The sequence below is a fragment of the Ambystoma mexicanum genome, chromosome 7p (genome assembly GCF_040938575.1).
Source record: "Ambystoma mexicanum isolate Mex_15411 chromosome 7p, UKY_AmexF1_1, whole genome shotgun sequence".
NCBI lineage: Eukaryota > Metazoa > Chordata > Amphibia > Caudata > Ambystomatidae > Ambystoma > Ambystoma mexicanum.
In genome coordinates this window covers 816,907,606-816,931,557 of record NC_090939.1, presented here as the reverse complement: position 1 = coordinate 816,931,557, position 23,952 = coordinate 816,907,606, and the positions used below count along the sequence as shown (strand labels likewise).

Below are 23,952 nucleotides of genomic sequence, written 5' to 3'. Positions count from 1 at the left end.
GAGGTGTAGTCCGGGGAGGGAGGGCGGAGAAGGGGGGCGATGCCAAAGCGCAGGCCGGCACGCCCAAGCCACAGGCGAGCAGCCCCGGCGGCCGATGGGGGGGGGTGGGCCCCAGATGAAGCAGCGCGGCCCGCAGGCCTCCAACGGCAGCAGGGTGACCTCCGAGGTCCGTTTTCGCCCGAAAACCGGGCAGGCTGCAGCAGAGGCGGTGGGCAGTAGAATGCCTGTGGTCTCACTGGGGGAGCGGGACGCAGATGGAAGCGCCGCCGACCCGGGGAGGGCCCCGTGCAGCCCCGGCCCGAGCCGCAACGGGGGACCAGGAAGAACGGTCGGTGAGGCAGTAGGATGGAGTCCACAGGAGGAGATAGCGCGGGGGCCGCTCTGGCAGCCCCCACCACGTCCAGCGCGTCCTCACCCCAGACAGTAGCAGATGGCGAGAGGAGCCGCTCCGGGAGATCTGAGGATCCAAGATCCGACGCTCCTCGAGGGGGGAGCGGGCCGCGGCTGAGAGCTGAAAGTGCCGCACAGGAGTCGCCGGCGGTATAGTCCGGGGAGGGAGGGCGGAGAAGGGGGGCGATGCCAAAGCCCCAGGCCGGCGCGCCCAAGCCACAGGCGAGCAGCCCCCGCGGCCGATGGGGGGGATGGGCCCCAGATGAAGCAGAGCGGCCCGCAGGCCTCCAACGGCCGCAGGGTGACCTCCGAGGTCCGTTTTCGCCCAAAAACCGGGCAGGATGCAGCAGAGGCGGTGGGCAGTAGAATGCCTGTGGTCTCGTCTCCCGCAAGTACGAAGCACCGCTGATCGAAGCGGATATGTAGCACACGGGCCACGGAGCTCGTAAGCTAAGCGGCCATCTTGCTGGCTGCTCAACAGCGCCCCCCCCTGAGCGTCAAAACATTTTAGGATGTTTCTTTGGGGCATTCCATATGTAGTGAGGACAGACCATAAGTCTTTGGTGCAGGTGTTCTCCACTAGGGGTGTTGTGGCGGTATCCCCCAGGATAGCCAGATAGTCGAAGGAGCTACAGGAGTATAACTTCACCATGCAGTATGTGCCCGGGAAACAAAATGTAGTAGCCGACTGTTTATCGCGTGTGCCTACATCAGAGCAAGTGAGGTGTCAGAGTGGAGATGTGAAGGAGGAGGAGGAACTGCAGGAATGTCAGATTGCCTGTGTGGTTCCTGCTGTGGATAAGTCAGTTTGGGACGCAGAGAGTGACATTGATGTGGAATTGAACTGGATTAGAGAGGGCCTCCGGAAGGGTTGGGAGGCAGTCATGCATAAATCAGAAGGCAGGGTATATACCCATGTGCTGGGTGAGTTGGCGGTGGGTCCGTGGGGTGTGTCCAGAGGAGTCAAGCTGGTGCCGCCTATCAGTTTGAGAGGTAGGATTGTGGAATTGGCTCATGAGGGACATTTAGGACGTTTGTTGACCAAGAGGAGGCTGCGGGAGGAGTACTGGTGGCCTTCCATGGACCGTGATGTGGAGGTAGTGGTGAGAGATTGTCAAGCCTGTGGCATGAGCAATAAGAGCAAGGTGATGTATCCCCAACCTGTTCATCCTGTTCAAATTCCTAAGGAGGTTTGGTCCAAAGTAGCTCTGGATATAATGGGTCCCTACGAATGTTTGCAGCCGGAGTGTAAGTTTTTGTTGGTCCTTGTGGATTACACATCCAGGTGGATTGAGGTGGCGGCATTTGGTAGAGTCACCACTAATTGTGTCATTGCGTTCTTAAAGAAGGTTTTTGATAGGGAAGGGATACCAGCCAGTCTAGTCACGGATAATGGGGTACAATTTACCTCCAGGGCCATGAAGGAATTTTTGGGACCGTGCGGTATAGAACATCATTGCACGGCTTTGTATAATTCCTATGCCAATGGCCTGGTGGAAAGGGCCAACGGTACTATTAAGGGTGCCATACAGTTGGCTTTGGCTAATGGACTTGATTGCCAAGAGGTAGTCTCGGAGTATTTAGCTGCATACCGCAGGGCTCCGTCTGTGAGCATGGGGAGGTTACCCTTTGAGTTAATGAGGGGAAGGAAACCAGGTTACCACCCTTAGATCTTTGGCCTTGGGAGATGGTGGTCCATGTGAGTTGGATCTGGAGAAAGTCCATCAAAAAATCCTGGCACGTCAGGACGCTGTAAAGCTCTCTCAAAGGAATAGAAAGGAGTTACAAGTTGAGGTGGGTGATATAGTTTGCATAAGAAATCCCAGATTTGTTCAGAAAGGGGGTAGTGCATTTTTACCTGCCAAGAGAGTTGTCAAAAGTGGCAACGGTTATGTACGCTTGGAGGATGGCTCAATCTGGAGCAAGAGACGGGTGGTGGTCCTTGGTGGGAGAAAGTCTGATGTCCGCGAAGATGTTATTATGGAGCGGGTGATGTGTTGGATTTTACTCCTGAAGCAGTGGATGGTTATGTGGGTACAGAGGGTGGTGAAGGTTTGAGTGAAGTGGCTGTGGAACCTGCCATGGATTGGCAGTTTTCGCGGGCGGGCAGGAGGATGCCAGAAGAAGGGTGTGTTGATGGGGGGGAGGGGGGGTTCCGGTTAGAGGTTGTAGACCTCCGGTCAAACTCAGAGACTATGGCCCTCATTACGACCCTGGCGGAAAGTGACTGACCTGACCGCCATAGCGTAAATAGCGTTTCCGCCATTGCACGACGGAGTAAAGTGCGGCTAATTCCGACCCATCGGGCACGAGCACTACGCCATGGCGGAAGTGCAAAGTCCGCGATGGCGGAAATGTCCCCAAAACGCCCCTCACCGCCGTCGTACGGCACCCTAGGTGCAATTCCGCCACCCATCATAGCGGTCACCGTAATGAGCGGCAATCGGAAAGTACGGTGACCGTAAATATACGGAAACGGAAGTAAAAACATGGTCCCGGAACGGGAAACAGCACGCCGTACACCTATAAAATCAGAATTCCCACACAACCATAAAAAATACTACCCTGAGACACATCCCAACCCGTCATCCACCCTAGTGAAAGCAATAAAAATGGGAAAAGTAGCGAAAAAAGCGTGCGACCGCAAGCGGCAGGTCCACTTCTCCCGTGAGGAACTCACCGTGCTCACAGAGACCCTCCAGGAGAATGCTGCCGTCGTCTTCTCGACGCAAATGACCAGGACGGCACTTGCGAACAAGAAGGCCATATGGGCCCTGGTGGCACAGCGGGTAAGTGCGGTGGGGACCGCACCCCGCAACCCACAGCAATGCAGAAAGCGATGGGACGACTTGCGGATACTCGTACGGAGCATACTATCCGCCAACCGTAACATTGCCACAGCTACCGGGGGAGGATCGGAATCACCCATCAAGTTGACCCCCTGGGAAGAAATCTGTGCCTCCACCATTGGAATGGAGAGTATAGAGGGAGTCGGAGGGATGGAGAAAGGAGTGCAGACATCAGAAGAATCAGGTAGGTGGCCCAAATAAAACAATGCTAAATCCACAATGTCCAATCATGTGAAGTACCATGTGTCCACATAGTGCAACAGAAACACATGGCCAGGAGAACGTCCACATACATTTGCCTGATAGCGCACTTTAAAAGTCACATTAAATACATAAATAATTAAAAATCCTAAAAACACCCTCTACACGTGCAGCAGGCACACCCTAACTGCAGGCTGCAAAACAACTGCATCCTCATTCCACACAAAAATGAAACCACCTCCAAGGCCCTGACCCAAATCACCCTCAGGTACCACCCCAATGCATGTGATACATTGCCATTCCAATTTCCACAGACCCATTAATAACGCTCGCCCTCCTTTACTCCACCACAGGGTCCGATTCAAACGACGAGCTCCAGGACACCCCTACCAGCACACCTGCAAAGAGGGCCAAGACCAACAGCCAAAGACCCTCCACCTCAGCTGCATGGATCAAGACACGGCAGCAGCACAAATCAAGTGGCAGCACACAGGAGGGAACTTCAACAGGCACCCCAGCAGCCAGCATGCCCACAACAGCACCACCACAGGTCCCCCCAATGGATGCCACAGAAGGCACTGCTTCTGGTGGCAGCAGCACCATAGGTGACACTGCATTAATGGCAGCATGCTCCGACACAGAAAACGGGGATGTCGATGTAGGATCCATCCATGACCTGTCTCAATCCCCCTGTTTGTTTCATCCCGTACACCATGAGGATACCACGCAGGGGCACCCACAAGACGACGACTGGCCATCCCCCACAAGCCCTGTGGCAAGGCAACATGAGGTGATCAGCCCCTCTGTGACACCACCGCAAATGGCCATGGCACAGCAGAGGCAACAGTCCCTCGACCAGGTGATCGTGCAACAGCAGCAACTGGCCACGCTCCTCAAGGACCATGCTGATGAATGTGGGGGTACTAAGGCAGCCATAGAAACATCAACTGAGACACTTAGGGCAGAAATGGAGAGAAGTACAGAGACACTAAGGGCACAAATGGAGAGAAGCACCGAGAGCCTGAGAGTACAAATGGAGAGAAGCACCGAGAGCCTGAGGGGGGAACTGCATGCGACGTCCAAAGACGTATGTGCTGAACTTGCCGCTGTGCGCCGTGTGCTCACTGAGCTCTCACAAACCCTTAGGGACATGCATGGACGTGAGCAGGCAGAGACATCATCCGTTGCAAGTTCCGTCCAGGGCAGCCCCCAACGTAGATCTGGGAGGAACCTGCGCTCCACAGGCAGGGGTGCCCCTGATACCCGGAGAGGGGGCTTGCAATAGCGTCTGCCCACTGACAATGAGCATCTTTGGACACTGGTGTTCGGGGGGGAGGTAGGAGGGTGGAGGGGGTGTGTTGGGCTCACTTGGGTGGCGGGTCGATGGGGTGTGTAACATAATTTCACATATGCTATAATCATTGCACAATCATCCAATGAGATGTGTGGACATTGATCTTTGTGCACGAGGCCTTTATAGGCGTACAGTCCATATTGTGCATGTTCCAGACACACACAGTGCCACAAGTCCCGTGTCCATGTATCAGCCACCAGGCGTGAGTGCTAGAAGCATGAATCAATGAGAATCTGACGAATGTCACGGCCCTCCTGTGCCTCGCGGACTCCTTGAGGTGCTGCCACATCCCCACCCTCATCATGACCATCTTCAGGTGCTTGCAGTTCTGCGTCAGGGGGCATGGGCACATTTCTACGTACGCACATGTTGTGTAGCATGACACATGCCATGACCATCTTTGCAACCTTCTCATGGCGGTACAGGAGTGCCCCGCCAGACCTGCTGAGGCAGCGGAAACGAGTCTTCAGTAGGCCGAATGCCTGTTCTATGACTACACGGGTACGTGAGTGGGCATGGTTGTAGTCCTCCTCATGCTGGTTCTGTGGGTTCCGGAGTGGTGTAAGGAGCCATCTCTTCAGTGGATACCCGGCATCACCTGTATGTGGACAATAAAGGATGTTTGTGGAATGACATTGCTACGTACGCACCCCCCCCCCCTTCCTGCCAGGTCATTGCCGCATCACATACCCCACATTATCATGCATGAAATGAGACTCACCGAGTAGCCAGGATCTGTTCCCTGCGTGTCGCTCCATGTAGCGTGGTATTGTAGAGTTCCTCAAGACCATAGAATCATGGGTTGATCCAGGAAATCGGGCACAACAATGTGTAATGATCCTGTTGGAGTCACACACCATTTGTACATTAAGAGAATGAAATTGTTTTCGGTTGCGGTACTGGGCCTCCATGGCATGTGGGACGACCAATTCCACATGGGTGCAGTCGATGGCACCAATGCAACCCGGTATGCCGCCAAGTGCATGGAATCCCACTTTTGTGTTCGTAATTTCCTGCTCCGAGCGTGGTAGAGAGATGTAGTCGTCTGCGTGCTTCAGGAGGGCATCGAGCACTTGCAATAGTGTCCGTGAGAACAGTGGCTGTGAAATGCCATGCAACTGTCCGACTGTGTGCTGGTAGGTGCCTGTGGCCAGGAGGTGGAGTACAGACACCACCTTCAGTAGGGGTGGGATGGCGATTGGGCTATCTATCATGCTGACAAGGTCAGCCTGTGTCATGTCCACAATGGCGGTTATGGTGTCCCGGTCCAAACGGTAGAGGGTGTGGATCTGCTCAGCAGTGAGGTTGAACGGATGAGCTCGGAGGCGTGGGATTGCGGGCTGCCTGCGTGGTGATAGTGGCTGTGCTGGTGGGCCTTGCTGGCCCTGCCTTGCCCTCCTCCTCCTCCTGCGTCTCCTCTGTGCGGCCGGTTGTTGTAGTAGTTGGTGTTCGTCTTCTTCTTGAAGTTTGAGTACTTGCAGTGCTATCAGGTCCCCCAGGGCCAACATCGCTAGTCCTGCTGGTAGCATTTTGGAGTGGGTGTGGTTGTGGGAGGGGGTTGGGTGTGCAATTTATGTGTTTTCAGGCTGTATAGCCTCCACCTGTGGTGATTCATTCCACCTGTGCAAGCTGCAATCCCCTTTGGGCGAGCACGTCCCGCACACAACGCTGCAATTCGACGCATGGCATCTTGCTATTACAATCATGTATTTAATCCCGATGGCAGTGAAATATTGGTTCATATGTTCATTCTGCTATGGTCCCATTGTTTCACATACTATCTTTGCAGTCGCGAACAAACTTGTGAAGGGTCAGCGGAATGTAGTACTCGATTAACGGTGGACCCTCATGCAGCAATGTACCGAGGTTCACCGACGGGCGGGGCGTCCCATTTGTGAGTGAAGGCAGTTGCCATTTTCACACATTGCCACACTACATGGATGAATTTGTGATTTCGAGCGGTCACAGATGCCTTTTCGACGTGATGTTGCAAATGAGGAATTCGAAGGACAGCGCTTTCGGTTTTCAGCTAGCGGCGAGGAGACGCCCACAGGTCTGACTGCAGATATAAAGTTCTATTGTTTAATGTCCTTGGGACAGGGGCCATGGCGAGAATGCAATGATTGATATGAATAGTATGGGATGCGCAATAGCGTAGTGGACGATAAGGCAGGACGTTCCCAAATACATGTTACTTCACAACACTGGAATTCCGGCCTGGAGCACAGTGGATTTTGCAGACTGCATTACGCACAGACTCAATGGAAATTTCAAATGTTATGTGAGTAAATAATCGGGCGTTTTCATTCCGGGATGAGGGAATGATGTATGGATGCATGGACAGATGATTTAATGGAGAGTTTGCCATGTACAGGGCTTTTTGGAATCTATCCACCTCCCCTGCGCTATGTGATACAGAGCTGCCATAGTGGGACCATCGTCTATCTGCCCTTGTTGAACCCTCCCTGTCTCGACGCGCCTTCAAACACTTGTGTCTATGCACGTTACTAATCCCATCTAATGGATTCTGTTTTGACAGACGCATGCACACAAACACTCGTTTGTAATAGTGTTTTCACCTCGATTTTTATAGTTATGATTCGCAAGTGATTTTTGGGTGGGAATAATCCTTTTGAGTGGGCTAGCATTCATATGGCTGTGGATTTAGTGTGATCATTGAAGTGAGTAATTCAAATGGAGTTCTGATGCCCATACTATTCTTTTTCATTTCATTTGGGTGACAGGTATCTCCTCCCCTTTTGCCGCTGCCATCTGTATGCCACTCCTGCAGATGGCTTTTACTCCCGACACCTGCTGCTTCGTGTTAATCAGTGGAGCACCATTACGATCTTATGGGACGATCGCCAATGGGCCACATGCCCTTACGCAGTACTAGTGGCTAGGAGCAACATATCGACCTTTCAGCTGGACTAGTGCCTACCTAATGGGACGGCCCTGCGGTTCTAGGCGCTTCCATGTTGCCTTTTTGAACGTGAATGTAGCCCCTGTGTACCATGAAGGAACAGGGCGTCACACAAGAAGAAGCTGGTCATTTATTGCGGATGCAGCCCACAATAATGAAATATATTTTGGAGTTCATGACCTAATAGCTGTATGGGCTTGGTGATTTTGTTGTGCATTAAATTTTGATTCTGATATTGACTGTGTAGCGTTCTTCTTTGCAAGTAATGTAGCATATTCCTATTTGTGGAGAGATGTATTGTGAGAAGATCTGCATTGGGTTCCGGCTTCTGAGTATAGTTGCGTGGTACTGTACTGGGCGCGTTTGCCTACGAAGCCCAGTAAGGTCAGGGATAGGGGCTGCCATTATGACTGTTTTAATGATGTCATGCTCAGGGGCGGGGGATTAGCTTTTGTGTAACAGATGCCGGTCAGCCAGGTGGATTGGTGGAATGATGTGATTATCAGAATATGGCTGGTCACAGGTGCCTGTGTTTGCGTGCGTTTCTTGGAGGGAGACGGAGGTCATGTCCATTGGAATAGCTTCTGTATTCGTGCCATCTGTGCCCTGCAGCTCCCATTGGCCCCTCTTGAGATGAGCCTGGCTGCTCAGTCACTCTGCCAACTTGTGTGGTACATGCTTATGCTGATGGTTGGTTTGTTTACTGGCAGGAGTACAGGGCTGGTGCAGTCTCACTCAGGATACTGCTTTGAATGTTGCCTTACACTGGTGTCAAGCGATGGGGGGCCTGTTGTTTTGTCTCATATTTCAGTTCATGTTGCTGTACTTGAACCTTCACATGCCTGTGCTGCATCAGTACGGCAATGGTGCCATGGCAAATATGGATGGCCACTCACAAGGCACTTGGAGCCCCTAGATTCATTTGTTCGTTGGCATGCATGGGTGACTTGTACATTTCACTGGTTGCATTGTGTGACTTCATTGCACCTACGAGGAGTTGTGCAATGTGGCCAGGGAGTGGTGTACAGGCACTCAGTAGGGCCTTTTACGGTTGGTTCGCGATGCCGTACTTCTCACCATGGCGGAATGGTACTTTCCGCCATGCTTGATGGCGTTAGGTATATGTCCGCTAGGGTCAGAATTCGCGTACCGTTACGCCATGGTGGTAATTACGGTTTGGCATGGCGCGCGTGCGCGTACTTGGTGCAGTTAGCGTTGGCGTTCACTACGGTGTCGCTAATGGCATCGCACTTTACGGTGACGGGTCATAATCGCACCGAGCGCTATTCGATGGCGGTATTGCATTTCCGCCATCGTTTTTCGATTTCCGCCAGGGTCGTAATGAGGGCCTATGTATGTTAGTGCACTATCATTCTTCCATCATCAAGTATGATCCGCAACAATGGGTCAACCTCATTAATATGTTCAAGTTCACCTGTGTTATTGTAAAATCTGTTTGATTTTATTTTCGTTGCATGTTAGTCTTTATTGCTTTTACACTTGCTATTTGTTTTGTTCATCAAGATGTTCTTTTACACTGTATTGTTGTATAAGGGAAGAGGATATGTTATAATTGGTTCTTATGGTGGCACGTGTGGAATGTTGTTCCGTGTTCAGGGATCAACATTCCACACGGGCCAGTTGGTTTGTGACTGTTCTCCGGTGCGGCTGCCTGCTCCGGGGATCCAGAGAATAAAGGCTGTTATTATACTTACCGGTGTCAGCTTACCTCACATACATTCCCTGATGTAAAAAAACAGGTTAGTTCATGAGAAAGACATATTGATATATAACAGCTATTGTTAATCACGAGTGCCACTTGATACATTTCAGATTTCTAATTTATTTTAATGGCAACATTGCTTAAATAAAACTACTGTATAATGCCTCATTGACAAACAATGCTTTGACATCCAAAGGTATAACTAATTATGGTGCTGTCATGAATGTTGTTTTTTGTAGCACACAAGTAATTCTTTTTGCATGGCCTATAGGCACTAGGAGTTGTCAGAAAAGTGTCCTGTACCTTCTACTTGGGCGAGGACAAGGAGTAAGCACCGCTTGGAAGCGTAAGGTTAGGAGAGTGGGTTGGGGGATGTCCACCACACTATATAAACAGAGGCTGTCTAAAGTTCAGGAAGGGGCTTCCTTGGAGGCCAGATGATCTGTGATGGAGCAGATATCAGAGGAGTTCCAGAGGGAGGTGGCAGATACTAGAGATTGTTGAAAATGGAGTCTTTCAGCAAGAGTGTTGACCAACGCCTTATTATGATGTATTAGCAAGCGGTCAATGAGGAATTAAGGGCCTATTCCATGGAATGCTGTGTGTGTGATGCACAGAGCGTTTGAGTTAATGGGTACCAATGCAGCAAATGACGGGCAGGTCTCATATCTTTGCTGGTATCCAGCTGGTAAATACGCGGGATACCAGCAAACTGTAATACCGTTACTGCCACTTGGTCTGCCGGAATTACCGGCAGATTACAAGTGGTGGTAAGTGTTGGAATTCCCCAGTCCATGGAGTCCAATAGGATTCCATGGGGGAAATTGCTGGTACTTGGTTGGGTGCTGGATTTACCAACACCTCGGAGCGGCAGGTAATTGCGGCCACACCACCACCAAACTTGGAATGGGCCAGTGCGGTAACGTATCAATATGCGGATACTACCACCAAGTTATTACCGTACCGGCACACTCGTAATGAGGCCCAATTGAGCACTGTTGTGGGGATGGAGCAGCAGACTGGTTGCTGTATCTTTTTATTTGTTGTGACAGGAGAACAAAGTAGGCCGGTAGAGCTTGGTGTTACCCTTCCAGGTAGTGAAAACATGATCGACGAGGCCAACTGTTGGGAGCCAAATCGAGAAGGATTCATCTCATGGAGAGTACATGAAAAAAGTAGGTTTTGATTTCTGAGTTTAAGATATGAGTGTGAAACCAGAACTCTTGTGTAGTTCCGGTTTATTTATCCCTTAATAAGAAGGGTATATAGACATTCACAATGTAGCCAATAATAAAATGGGGTCTTGGTGGGGAAGTTCCTGCAGAGTATTGTTACTATTTTGTGTACATTAAGTTTCAGTCGGTGGGTTAACATACGCAGATCTATTGCTTAGAATCATCTGCCAAGGCCGAAGAATGATTCCCTTGGTGTTATGTTCATCTTTAGGATGATTTCTGTATACTCAATGTAGTTGGGAAAGATGTGGTGCACTGAGCAAATGACTGAGGTGTGTGTTGAGAAGGAGAGTGGAGACCAGCGAGACTCTGTAGGAGATCGGCCATGTGTGTTAGTGATAATGGGGATTAACACTCACCCACCTAAGAGAAATGAGGAGGCACAGCACCGGGGGTGTATCTTCTCTAGCTGGTGAACATGATCCATTGAGATCTTCTAGTTCACATGATTGCTTGTGAAAGGTCAGGCTAAAAGAGAGTATATGGAAAAGGATGTCTCCCTGGCAATTTATTGACCGTATAACGATAAGGGAGCGGGTGTGTTCTCGGGGGTAAACTGCTCACTAAATCGTGACACTGCTTTCTTATCCTGGCGTCCCCACTTTACCTTATGGTTCAATCCAGGGCAAATGACTAAATCATGCTCAGTCTGTGAACACAGGTTCCAAAATTGGAGGTGCTTAGAAGCCGGTTAGTTGTCAGTAAGTAGAGTAGGCAGAATTCTTTTAATAACTTCTTACTCGGATAATTCACATTGTGTATCTGGGCCTTTCTAGAAATGTAAATCATTAAAAGTTTAAACTTTTAACATGAAGGCTTTTTTTTAAGTGCATCTTAAAGAGACAGGTGCACAATTAGCACATTTTACAGTGCAAGTTATTCCTCCGTATGTGGCCAGTCCCTCACCAGAGAGTATCTTCCACGATTAATATGTGAAGACTATAGTTGCAGCATTTAAGAAGACTATAGTTGCAGCATGAATGAAGACTATCGTTGCAGCTTGTTGCTTCCGTGTTTGAGATAAAGGTATGAGGGTCTTTGTACAATAGGGTTGCTCTGTTGAAGGTTGTGCTGGACTCTCCATGCCCTCCAGCAGAACAGATACATTTGCAAAGAGGATTACACTTTTATTATGTACAAGGTAAAACGTTTGACCTCATTATTCAATCCAAAAGTGTGTCTCCCGCTAAAATGTTTAAGTGGAATACATTGATTTAGATAAACCACTCGCAATCTGTGTTTTGTCTCAACAGGTTCGCCCTGGCCAAGGATCACATAGTATTTATAGAAAAGCAATTTCTACTTGCTATACGGTCGACACATTCCCTTGCCGTTGCTGTGACCACCTTCATTTTTCAAGAACTCGTATTCTTATGTGATTTCCAAAGTATTTGTCTTTGTTGTTTTGCATGCAGCAATTACAATGATATCGGCCACCACATGTTTCGACCCACCGCATCGTCCTCGGGTGGCTTACATAAGTGATTTAGTGCAGTTGTGACTTGAAACGTTTTAGCAATACTCCCTTTCCTGGGAAGACGAAGATAAATAAGCTGGAAATCACATAAAAATATGTTTGAGTTCTTGAAACATTATGGTGGTCACACACCAATAACAAGTGAATTTGTCTCACCGTACAGCGAGTAGACATTTCTCTTCTATCAACACAAGAGTTTCAAGTCGGACTAAAAGAATATTTATAGAAGGAAAAACGTTATTCTTACTGTCTACCGAAGTATTTTTAGACAAGTAGAAATACATTTTAGTTCTAACAATAAAGCTATTTCTCTTGTAACCCTTTCTTTTCTGTGCGCACTGATGATCACCTCGCTTTGGCCATGTAAGCAACGTTTACCCACCTATGGAGAATTCCCACATGAAATTAGAACACAAATACTATATTTTTTTGTTTGCTTAGACCCATTGGAGGTGTCTCCAGTGGTAAGAAGCCAGCTTGTCTCAAGAATATTTAATTATTACTTCTCAATGATTATGATTTTATTGACTTGAAAATTCCAAGGTTATTCTGCATGAAGCAAAACTGAAAAAGTACCCATTGATACAACTAGAATGACGTCATGCCGAAATCTCTTCCAGATCACTTAGTTTCGGTGGCAAAGTCCAGAATCCTGTGTGCTTCCTTTTGCAGCTGTCATTGTGCGGGTGGGACACAGCTGCATGCCTTGCCACTGCTTCTAGTAACACACGGTGGCATGTGGGGCAGAGTTCCATAATAATGTCGGCATCTGCTGTTGTATGTATTGCTGTAATTGTCCATGATGGGAAGGGATTTTTGGTACTTTATTGGAGAAACACACACAGCATATGGATTGAAACTAATATAACTGCCCCCCAGAAAAAAGCACAAAACATTTTTAAAAATCCTTTTAAAAAGGTGTATTTTATTTTTTTAGCTGATCCATTGTTACTTTTATCACGACTCTCGGCAGTGTTCCTGTCAAGAACTACTTTTGTTTCTTTTTCTCCCATGTAACGTCAACGTCAATATCTTCCTCATTTTTCATTTTCAGTGGTCAATACGGCAGCAGGGGAGAAGATGAGCACAGGTGAGATTTTGTTTTGCTGGAAATGACTAATGATGCCTTAATGTATTAGTGCTTGCATTGCTCTTTTTTTAAAAAAAAAGTGTGCACAAAAAGCCTTAACTTCTATAAAGAATATTAATTGTACTTGAGGAGATAGCCATGCACCACCTAAGGGAGAGGTATGCAAGACACAGCTCTGCAGATGTTTGGTGCCATGTCTCCCAGGGTGCCTCACCACGGAATAGTTCCGGCGTGAAACATCTGTCGAGCCGAAGGTTGCAGACCTTTGCAGGAATGTGAATCTGACTAATGGCTTTTGAAAGGAAGTGCCCGATTCTAACTAGGTGAATTGAGTAGCAAGTTGTGTTCTAGTTGCATTTTCTGTATTACCTGTTAGAACACCTTGATTGTTGGTTTCAGCACCTTCATACTGATGTTCTCCAATCGAAGGCCTGGTGGTATTGCCTGGTGAGGCACCCCACCTGCCATTTTGTCTTGCACATTAGGTTTGTTTGTTTGAAATTGATGATTTGTCCTGGAGATGCCCAAGAACTTTTTTCAGTTTATCTTCTGGTCCATTGTAGCAGGCTATGTTGTCTATTTCGTAGAAGTTGGCGCATACAGGATGCACGCGACTACAGACATTGGGATGCCATTACTCTCTCCCCTGAAGCTTAGATTTAGTTTGCGCCATTTATTTAGGTTTTGCTGTTTTTCACAGAAAGTATAATGGTTTTCTTTGAAATGTATTCAGTTTATATTTGGGATCTCTAATACGGGAATCTTTGAGTGTTCCTCCCATTTCCAACTGCACTGTACACATTTGTTGCACAGTGCCACCAGGCCTGCTGGTAGTTCACTGCCCCTACAGGCAAACTTAGTGTGTGCCGGTCAGGTAAAGATGCCGGAGCCGGTACTACTGCCATTTTATCTGATGTTTTTACCAGACCAGCACAAAACCATAATGACCCACATTGTCTGCTGCTGTTGCGCTCCTGTCAGTGTACTACTCCAGGACCAAGCTGAAGCCCCCACCGATTAGATTTGTAAATTTGATCTCAATCTGTTTGTTTTAATTCATGCCAGAATGGTATTTTAAGTGTTAGGTTGAAATTGTTCATTGCAATAGGGGAATGTCAGGCCTTCAATGTCTGTTTGAGAATCTGACATCTACCCTCATTGTCAATCCTTACATATGAGATAGGTCTCTGCTTTTGCACATTATCTAGAAAGATTCTCTCCTTGACTTTTTGTTATGCAAGCTTTGAAGTTTAACATCTGTCTATTCTTGACAGAGTTTATATGGCCTTGTCAGTCAGGAGGTACGTCTTTTCATCGTGGGATGAAAGGACGCTGGGTTTTTCTCTGTTACTCATCGAATTTTGTAGGGGGGGGGTTAAATATCTAGATAGGGTGTGGGTGTTAGGGAATAGTTAAATAATTAAAGGGGATAGGGGTTTGGGAGGAACCCCCCCCAAAAAAAAATTAAAAAATGATGAGTTTTCTCGTTGAAATATCCACGGAGAAAAACCCATTGTTGTTTCATCCCATGATTAAATGACATGGAACAGTCAGTCAGATGTCTCGATAAGAATATCAGGTCGTCGTGCTGATGTTTTAAGTATGAAATTACTTTTTCTTTGTTAGCGTGCTTCAGGCCCTTTATCTTCCATGCATGTTTATCTTTGTTTATTTAATGGAAATTACAGGGAAAACAATGCATTTTTGGCACACGTGCTTACAAAACCCTTTTACCATTGATTTACCGAGCGGTGGATCAGTGTCCTCAATAATGGGTGAGAGGATGTAGATAAAAAAACAGATGATGCAGGGGAGGTAGAAACATGAACCAGGGACAAGGACAGTAGAGCATGATATCGGAAAGGGATAGTGGAGGAAGTGCTAAGTTTTAGGATGAAGGGGAGAGGGATAAGTGTTGTGGGGTTGTCGTAGTGAGGAGAACAGAGAAATGTTGCAAAGAATGCTTTGCAAGTGGTTCTTCATAAAGGAGGAATGAAAGAGGTTGGATTTAAAGATAACGGGGGAGTTGCGCAGAGAGGGAGAGGAAGAGCATTCCATGTTATGGGAGCGAGGAGAGGAAGAGAGCGGAAACGTGAGGGAGCACAAAGGGTGTGAGAGGTGGCAAGGTGGTGAGCCGTGGATGATGGTTTTCCTGTTCACCATACTAGGTTGGCCTCCCAAAATCCAACCTATGGTTGATTTTGGAAATTCATCCTAAGAGTGTGTGAGTGGGAGAGAAGCGAGTGAGATGGGCCAATAGGTAGGGTGGGGGCAAGTATGTGTATAATTTTGAAGATGAGGAGAATGAGTTTACACTTTTCCCTTTGACTCTTAGAGAACCAGCTTAACTGATGAATGGCTCGGGAGGTGGCGGCGAAGCGTAGAAGGTTGAAGAGTCGACAGACAGCAAAGTTAATGATTCTGTCAATAGGTGAACAAGCATTTTTGGGAAGGCCATAGAGTATACTGGCATGGTAGCCGGACTGAAAGAGTACTACAGAGATGATTAGGTGCTTAGCAGTGTTGAAGGGAAAAAGATGTCCTATTATTGTGATGTTGAGTAAATTGAGTGTGGCCGCAGTGCCAGATTTGGAGATGAAGAGCAAGAAGTTGTGAGATGTGCCGAAGACAACATGAAGTTTGTATGTAGAAACAGAGCAGGGAAGGTAGTCTGGAGAAAAGAGGAAAAGAGAGTGTAGAGAAGTGGACACAGGACTGGCCCTTGGGGACACCAATAGTAAGGGGTTCGAGTGTTGAGGTTAGGCTGTTCCGGGACACCTGGAAGGCCTTGTCCCTGATGCCTAGGATAGATGGTGTTGAGAGAAGGTCAGAAGGGTCGATGATATCAAAGGCAGCAGAGAGATTGATAAGAATAGATGAATGGTTAGCATGACGAGTGGAAGAAATGTAGTTGCTGATATTGAGGAGAGCTGACTCAGTAGTGTGCAGAGGTCGGAAGCCAGGCTGAAGTCGATCCCAGAGGTTGTGTACAAGGAACTCAGTGAGTCTGTTGAAAACTACATGCTTTAGGATTTTGGAATAGTGAGAAAGAAGAGGGGCAGGATGAACGTTGGACAGTTATGATCTAGGCCAGGTTTCTTAAGAATAGGGATGACTGTAGCCGACTTGCAGGATGATGGACACGTGTCACTGTCGAGAGGGGTTGAAGAGAGAAGTAAGATATGGGGAAACACTGGGAGCCATGAGTTTCACTGTGTGTGGGGATAGAGGGTTGATGAAGGCACATGAAGGGTTAGCCCTCAGGAGACTATCAAGAATGTCTTCAGGGTAGTCGGGGCAAAGGAAGACATTGTGGCAGGAGAGTAGAGGTGGAGGAGAAAAGTGAGCAGTTGGGGGGAGTAGAAGGTACTTTGCGAGGGTATTTTGAATGTTGGAAATGTTTGAAGCAAAGTAGAGAGCTAGATCTTTAGCAGAAAGAGTAGAGGAGATGGAGGAGGCTTTAGGTTGTGAGAGAATTGAGTTGAAAGATTTGTGAGGTGCCTAAGTTGAGAGGAGTGTTTATATCTTTGCCAAGTTCAAAGGTTTTTCCTTATTGTTGCTTTCAGGATGCGTATGGTAGGTGTAATCCAAGGCCATGGAGCAGTGGGTTTAAGCGTCAATGTAGTAAGAGGGGAAGTGAGAGGAGAAGGGAGCGTTAAGAGCCCTGTTTAAGTTAGTAAAGGCTTTATCAGTGGATGGAACAGTGAATTTTGCATTGGAGGAGAGAGTGGTGGAAGTCGGAGAGGTAGATAGGGAATTTGGAGGGGGGGACACTTGTGCTTGGTAATGGAAATGGTAAATGGAGAAGGAGGGGTGGAAGTAGTAGCAGTGAAGATTGAAGAAAAGTCAATTGAATGATCAGTGGGAGGAGTGCTAACGATGTGTGAATTATTAGTTGGTAGTTGGAGTACTTTTCAAACTGAAGTTATCAGCTGAGGGTTGCACCCTGGACTTGAGCCCCCTGCAGGTTCTTGTTTGCTCTACTTTCACTGGTTCCCTGCCTTGCACATATGTTTGAGGCCACTACAGTCTCTAGTTTTGCTTCTTCTCGTTAAGGTCTATGGCCAAGCCAGGCTATGCGCTAAATGGGATATAGTCTCCAGCAGGGTTGCAATCACCCCCCCCCTTTTCTTTCAATATCTTCAAGCTATTACCCAGATCTGGTCAATAGCCCAGTACACTTTTAGCAAATTGTCTCAAAGCCAGGGTTTAGCTGCCGAGCAACCTGTGGGCCCCACTCCTTCTCCTTTCTCTTGATCTGCACCAGCTCTCCAACTATCCTTCCTCACACGTGTCTCCTCCTGCCTATTATGTGATTGTTTTCCTGTTAACCATGCTAGGTTGGCCTCCCAAAAGCCACACTAGGGTTGGTTTTTGGAAATCCATCCTAACAGTGTGTGAGCGGGAGAGTAGAGAGTGAGATGTGCCAATAGGTAGGGTGGGGGTTGGCTTCTTAAGTGCCTTCATAATGCCAAAGCATGTCCTTGGTTAGGTTAGTCTCTCATCGCCTGTGTCAGCTAGCTAGTCGGTGCTGCCGAGTTCAACCTCTTCCCCTTGTGTTTCCTGTTCCCTTTACATCATGTGGTGTGGCTTTCTCTCATTGTCATGTTCGCTATTAAAATAATTGCAAAAAACCATGTGGGCCGAGGGCTCAAAGGCAGCTGCTGTCATCTTACATTCCAGGGGCACTGTCAGATCGGCCTTGTGGCTCCATGGTTGGGTCTGCAAATTGACAAGGGGGGTCCTGGGAGTCTCTCTGCCAGACATTAGTCCTGGTTACGAGAGACTTACCCAGAGTCTTTAGCTCACTATCTTTCACAGAGAAGAAATATCCCAAACATATCAGTCTTTATCCTGCCCTGGGGCAGTCCAGCACCGAAATGCTAGGCAATTCTCCTCTGAACAAGAGTACCAACAGCATCCCCAGACACGTGTTTCGGTCTGGTTGGACCTCATCAGTAGGGAGGAGCTGTGCTCTCTAAGATTAGTGAGCAAGGGGTCCACGTCTGGATTCCCCTAGTAATTTAGGGTGAGACCCAAAGTTACTTGAATATGCAAATTGACAAGGGGGTTCCTGGGAGTCTCATTGTCTAGCATTTTGGTGCTGGACTGCCCCAGGGCAGGACAAAGACTGATATGTTTAGGATATTTCTTCTCTGTGAAAGATAGTGAGCTAAAGACTCTAGGTAAGTCTCTCGCAACCAGGACTAATGTCTGGCAGAGGGACTCCCAGGACCCCCCTTGTTAATTTCCATGGTTGGGTCTCCAGCCCACTCCACTTTATATAATCATGAACCAATGGGTGTACTGCTACAGCACCCAATCTGTCGGTGGTTTCTTTGGTCATCCTCCTGTGCTCCCTCATGTTTGTCTATTATCCCTTGCAGTGAAAGTCTGTACAAGAGATTGGGGATAGGAGAGCAGCTCTGGAGGATATGTATTTATTTGTTTATATACAGGAGGAACAATGCTCTTTGATCACAAAAGAACACACAATAGATACAAAATCTGATTTGATGGGAAGCAGTGAGCGTCTTACAATGGGGTAAGTTGGAGAGACATTCTGATCAGGTTGTGGAGGGTAAATGGACAGTCATTTGGGACAATATATGTGGACATGCATAGACTAAGGACAACCAACTTTGGACATTTTTTTTTTAAATTGAACTTTTTATTGTTTTTCACAAGTGAAATTCACAGACCTCCATACAAATTTTGAAACAACAAATTGTACAACTATGTGAATCATAACAGAACCCATTGGCCCCCCCACACACCCATACCAAAGCACCAACCCCCCAACTACCAAAAACGCAACCATGGGTAGTTAACTTCCACAGAACCCCTACTTCCACACCTATCTCCAAGTCGTAGAGGACGGGTGCTGTTTTTGCGGCTCCATGTAGTTCTCTACCGTTCACATTCAGAAGGGCCATGTGACTGACTCCCTATTTGCCTACACATATTGTGCTTCATCGTGTAGCTCCAGTGTCTTCAATATCCAAGAATTTACTACAAAAACCTGACCATTCCCCCTCCAACACTGAGATCCCTCCATGCAATGCTGCTGTAATTCTTTTCGTCAGGTAAATGGCCTTAGCCTTCACGACCCATTGACCCATTTCTGGAAGTTTCTCCCTCTTCCAATTCTGATGTAGAAGTTTTTTTCCATGCATTTTTTATTGACAAGCAATGGAGGTCTTAAAATCTCTCCTACGCATCTTTGCCCACAAGTAATCCTCCAACTCTCTCCCCAGATCCCTTTCCCACCTTGAGTGAAATCCCTCCAGACTACCTGCCCCTGCTGCCAATAGTGATGCGTATAACTGAGAGATTAGCCCTTTCATGTCCTATGGGTATCCAGGATCTTTTCCGTCCTGGTGAGCTCTCTGGACTGACTCTTTCCACTTTTTCGCAGTTACAACCCCCTTCAAGCGTAAGCACTGAAAAAAATGACAACTTCCCAATACTCCAAGCTCTTGGATCATAATAAAAACGTCCATCCACCCACAACTTTCCAACTCTGGCCAGGCCTACGTCAAACCATGCCTGATATCTCCTTGGCTCATGGATGTCATTTGTATTTGTTAGTATTTATTTGTATTTGTATTTTATGTATTTGTTTATTATGTGTATCGCGCATCAAACCCTGAGGTAACTGGGCACTTGAGAGACTTGGAGGTTACAAACATAGTCAGGCATTCGGATTATCATCGACAGTTGGACCCTGGTTACATGTGGGTCAGAAAAGGAGAAGCAAGAGTGTATGTACAGAAGTGACAATACAATAGAGAGTACATATCTCTGGTGAGTACATCTTACTGAGGTGGTTTGTTGCTCAGCCAGTTTTTTTTATGCTGGCTGGCTTTAAAGGTGAGGAAGGACGATTCCTGTCTGAGAGGGATGGGGATAGAGTTCCAGCATTTGGCTGCTTGTACTGGGAAGCTGGCTCCTCCAGCTGTTTTTAGGTTATATCTTGGAACCACTAGGTTGTGGGAGTGAGTTGATCTGGTGGTGCGTGTGGGTTGAAGTTTGCTAATTTTGTCTGCCAAGTATTTCGGGGCTGAATTAGAGAGGCATTTGTGTGTGACGGCCAGTGTACGTAGGGTAATTCCGTCACGGATGGGTAGCCATTTGGCATTGTGTCTGTGCATAGAGATGTGGCAGGATCTGGGAAGGCTGAGTGTTGCTCTCAGGGAGTCGTTCTGCAGTACCTGGAGTTTGTTTAGGTTATATTCAGAGGTACCGAGGAATAGTGTGTTGCAGTAATCAATTTTCGATAGAGCTAGTGCTCTAACCAGCGTTAAGCAACTATTTGTGGATAGATAAGGTTTGCAACTGTAGATCAGTTTATTGGTGTAGGCCATGGAGGACATGACACTGCTGACCTGTTTTTTGAGGGATAGAGTTGAATCAAGGTAGACCCTCAAGGTTTTTATCTCCTTGGATACGTTGATTGTGTTGCCATCAGTGACGAAAGAAGAGAATCTGGTGTCGAGTTTGTTTAGACGAGCCTGAGTGCCTACGATCATTAACTCAGTCTTATCTTCATTGAGACAAAGGCCGTCGGTAGCCATCCAGGCTTAGATTTCAAGATAGATATTGTTTAGTAGTTTGGAATCGTGGTCATAACAGCCGGTGAGGGGTATGAGGACTTCAGTTTCGTCTGCATAGTTGTAGACAACACCCGAGTTGTCCAGACGGTCGAAGAGAAGCTTCGTAAAGATGTTACACAGGGACCCTGGGGAGCACCACACAATATTGGGGTGGGGTCTGCGGAGGCCGAGGGGGAGAATACTCTTGTGGTCCAGTTGGAGAGGAAGGATTTAACCCAGTTGGATGCATTAGTGGAGAATGCTGCCGCTGTGGTAAGGTGTTTGGTGAGGATTTGGTGGTCGACGAGGTTGAAGGCTGCAGAAAGGTCGAGCAGCAGGAGGATAGCTAGCTTGCCTTTGTCCTTCGCCTCGTCCATTTGGATCTTTAGGTCTAGGAGGGCTGTCTCAGTTCCATGTCTAGGTCTGAAACCTGATTGTCTGAGTCCTAGAAGGTTGTTTTCTTCTAAATGTTTCTGGTTTTGCGGATGGGCCACAAGATCCAGAATTTTTAGAAGCAAAGGAACGGTGGTGATGGGCCGGTAATTAGTGGGGATATTAGGGTTGAGGTTGGTCTTTTTGAATAGCGGCATGACCCAAGCTTCCTTGAGGTTGTTGGGTACCTGATTGGAGGAGAACGAGAAATTGAGTGGTGATGAAGGGGGCTAGTTTTTTTGCACCGTTCTTGATGATGGTGGCGGGGCATGTATCGCCTTGGCAGTGGGATGGTTTTAGGCTTTTTATGATATCTTCAACTTCCTTGGAAGAAACTTGCGAGAAGGAGAAAGGGGTGCAGGGGTGAGAAGTTATGCCTGCGTCTGACTGGGTGGGCTGGGGCCGATGGTGAGGCTTGCCTTTTTAACTTGATCTTATTTTGGAGAAGGGTCATTTTATCTTCAAGGGCTTGCTGAATCCTAGTACACCATTCTGCATTTTTGTTGCAGTCTTGGGTGGGTGGTGCAGGGGATTCGAGCTCCTTTAGTATGTCAAATAGTTCCATTGTACTGGATTTGGCGTTCTGAATTCTGGAATCATAAGTGGCTTTCTTGGCCGATAAAATGGCCGCTTTGTAAGTGGGGGATGCTGATGTGAAGGCAGTTTTATAGGAGATGAAGGGTGCTTTACGCCAGGTGGTTTCTGCTGCCCTTTTTATGTTTCTAAGACTTTTTAGTTCAGGGGTGAACCACTTATTGAGGTGAGCCATGGGTTTTGCTTTCCTGAGTTTGAGAGGGGCTGTGATGTCTAGAGCCGATTTAAGAGTATTGTTGTAGAGGTCTACCAGGTTAAGGGGGTTGAGGTGATTGAATTTAGTCTTGGTGAGAATATCGCTGATAAGGTGCTGCACGCTCTCTATGGTGATGTCACGACAGTTTCTGGATAACGAGGGGCGTATTGGTATAGCTTTGGTTGGAGATGGTCCAGGGATGGAGAACAAGATAAGGTGATGATCTGACCAGGCAACTGAGTCATTTTTGGTGATGGCTATGGAGCAATTAAGGTCACATACCCAGGCCAGTGTTCTGCTTTTGGAGTGGGTAGGTGTTACGATTCTATGTATAAAACCTAAGTTTGAGATGGTGTTATCAACGGCTCGGGCAAGATGGTCGTTGGGGTCCTGGGGGCCAAGGTTTAGGTCTCGTAGGAGGATGGTTTTGGATCCAAGTTTGGTATTAGTGGAAAGGAGGTCCATGATGTCGTCCTCGAAGGATGGAGTGGGGCCGGGGATGGGCGATAGATAAGATACAAAAGTATTGTATGGGAAGGTGTCAGAGTTAATTTCACTGAGAGGAGCACTGCCGAGAGGAAGCTGGTAGGGGGCATGGATCTAAGAGCTAGGTGTGATTTGGCTATGAAGGCCGCTCCACCACCGTTGCCCGAAGCTCTGTCCGCTCTGATAATGGTATAGCCTTCTGGTAGGGCTAGAGAGAGTGCAGGACCTGCTGCCTGGTGAAGCCAAGTTTCTGTGACAACCAGGAAGTCTAGGTTGTTTGAGGTCCGCAATCTCTGTGGCATGGGTTGCAATGGAGCGTGCGTTGATGAGGGTGCCTTTTGATATTAGAAGGTGGAGGTAAGGATGTGGAGTTTTTTGGTGCACATGTGTGGTGATTTCCAGGTTGTGGGTAGTGGGGGTGTGGTTCTGGGGGGTAGGTGAGCTGAGACGCTACTGGTGATGAGATGAGGGTTTTTGCACTTGACGGTGACTTTGTGGTGAAGGAAGCGTGAGCCTAATCTTTGGTTACGTGTGTGGACTGCTTGAGGGATGAGTGGCATTGGCCGTGTAGCGAAGCAATGTAGCCATTCAATAGGGCTAAAGGAATCATTATTGGCTGTAATTGGAGTTGCTGTACATGTTGGGTTAAGGTTAGATGTGGGTAGTGGTGGTGGTGGAAAGTGTGTTGGCATGACTGGGTGAACTAGAGGCAGGAGTGAGGCCAGGGCCAGTGTGGCTCTGTGGAAGGAGGACATGGTGTGTTACAGGAGTCAGACTATTGCTGGGACGTGCAGAGGAGCGGTGTCAAGGCATAAGTGATGGCTTTGTTGATGAACTAGTCACAGTAGCAGGGTATATACAGTTGGATGAAAAAAATCTGCCTGGTGGGGCAAATATATACAGTGTGCTGGTAACAAGTTTAGCAAATATATGCAGAGAGGCTAGTTCCAAGGTTATCAAATGTATGCAGTAGGCTCAATCTAGGCTGACAGATATATGCAGTTGGCTAGATCCAGATTAGCTAGTATGAGCAGTAGGCTAGTTCCAAGCTGACACAGAAGGCAGATAAATACAATATGCTAAATCCAAGCTAGCAAGTATGTGCAAAAGGCTGGTACCCGAGTTAGTAAGTATGTGCAGGCAGCTGGATCTAATGCTGACAATGGGGTAAATTCAGGTATATTCAGTGTGCTGGGTTCGAAGTTGGAAAGGTAGAGAAGGTACAAGCTATTAATTTAGTCGTAGGCTGGAGAGGTGGGCTGAATACATGCAATAGTCTAGAGAGGCTGGTACACAATACAAGTTATATGCATAGTGCAGGAGCATTGATAACAGTGTGGGCCAGGTAAATGCTATATACTGGATCTTGCGGCAAGGTAACAGTGCGTGATTGATCGCGACATACAA

At 47.6% G+C, this 23,952-nt stretch overlaps 1 protein-coding gene across 14 annotated transcripts in view; it reads left to right on the top strand.

Annotated features, from left to right (window-relative positions):
• Nucleotides 1-23,952, top strand: part of ADGRG2 (adhesion G protein-coupled receptor G2) — an 835,692-nt gene that overhangs the window by 302,425 nt on the left and 509,315 nt on the right. For 9 of the 14 annotated variants that reach the window (XM_069636971.1, XM_069636966.1, XM_069636963.1 and 6 more), the window contains one exon: nucleotides 13,207-13,242. The exons of the other annotated variants lie outside the window; for them this stretch is intronic. In XM_069636971.1, coding sequence (XP_069493072.1) covers nucleotides 13,207-13,242 — 36 coding nt within the window. The remainder of the gene's footprint in view (nucleotides 1-13,206; nucleotides 13,243-23,952) is intronic. 14 annotated transcript variants of the gene reach the window in all.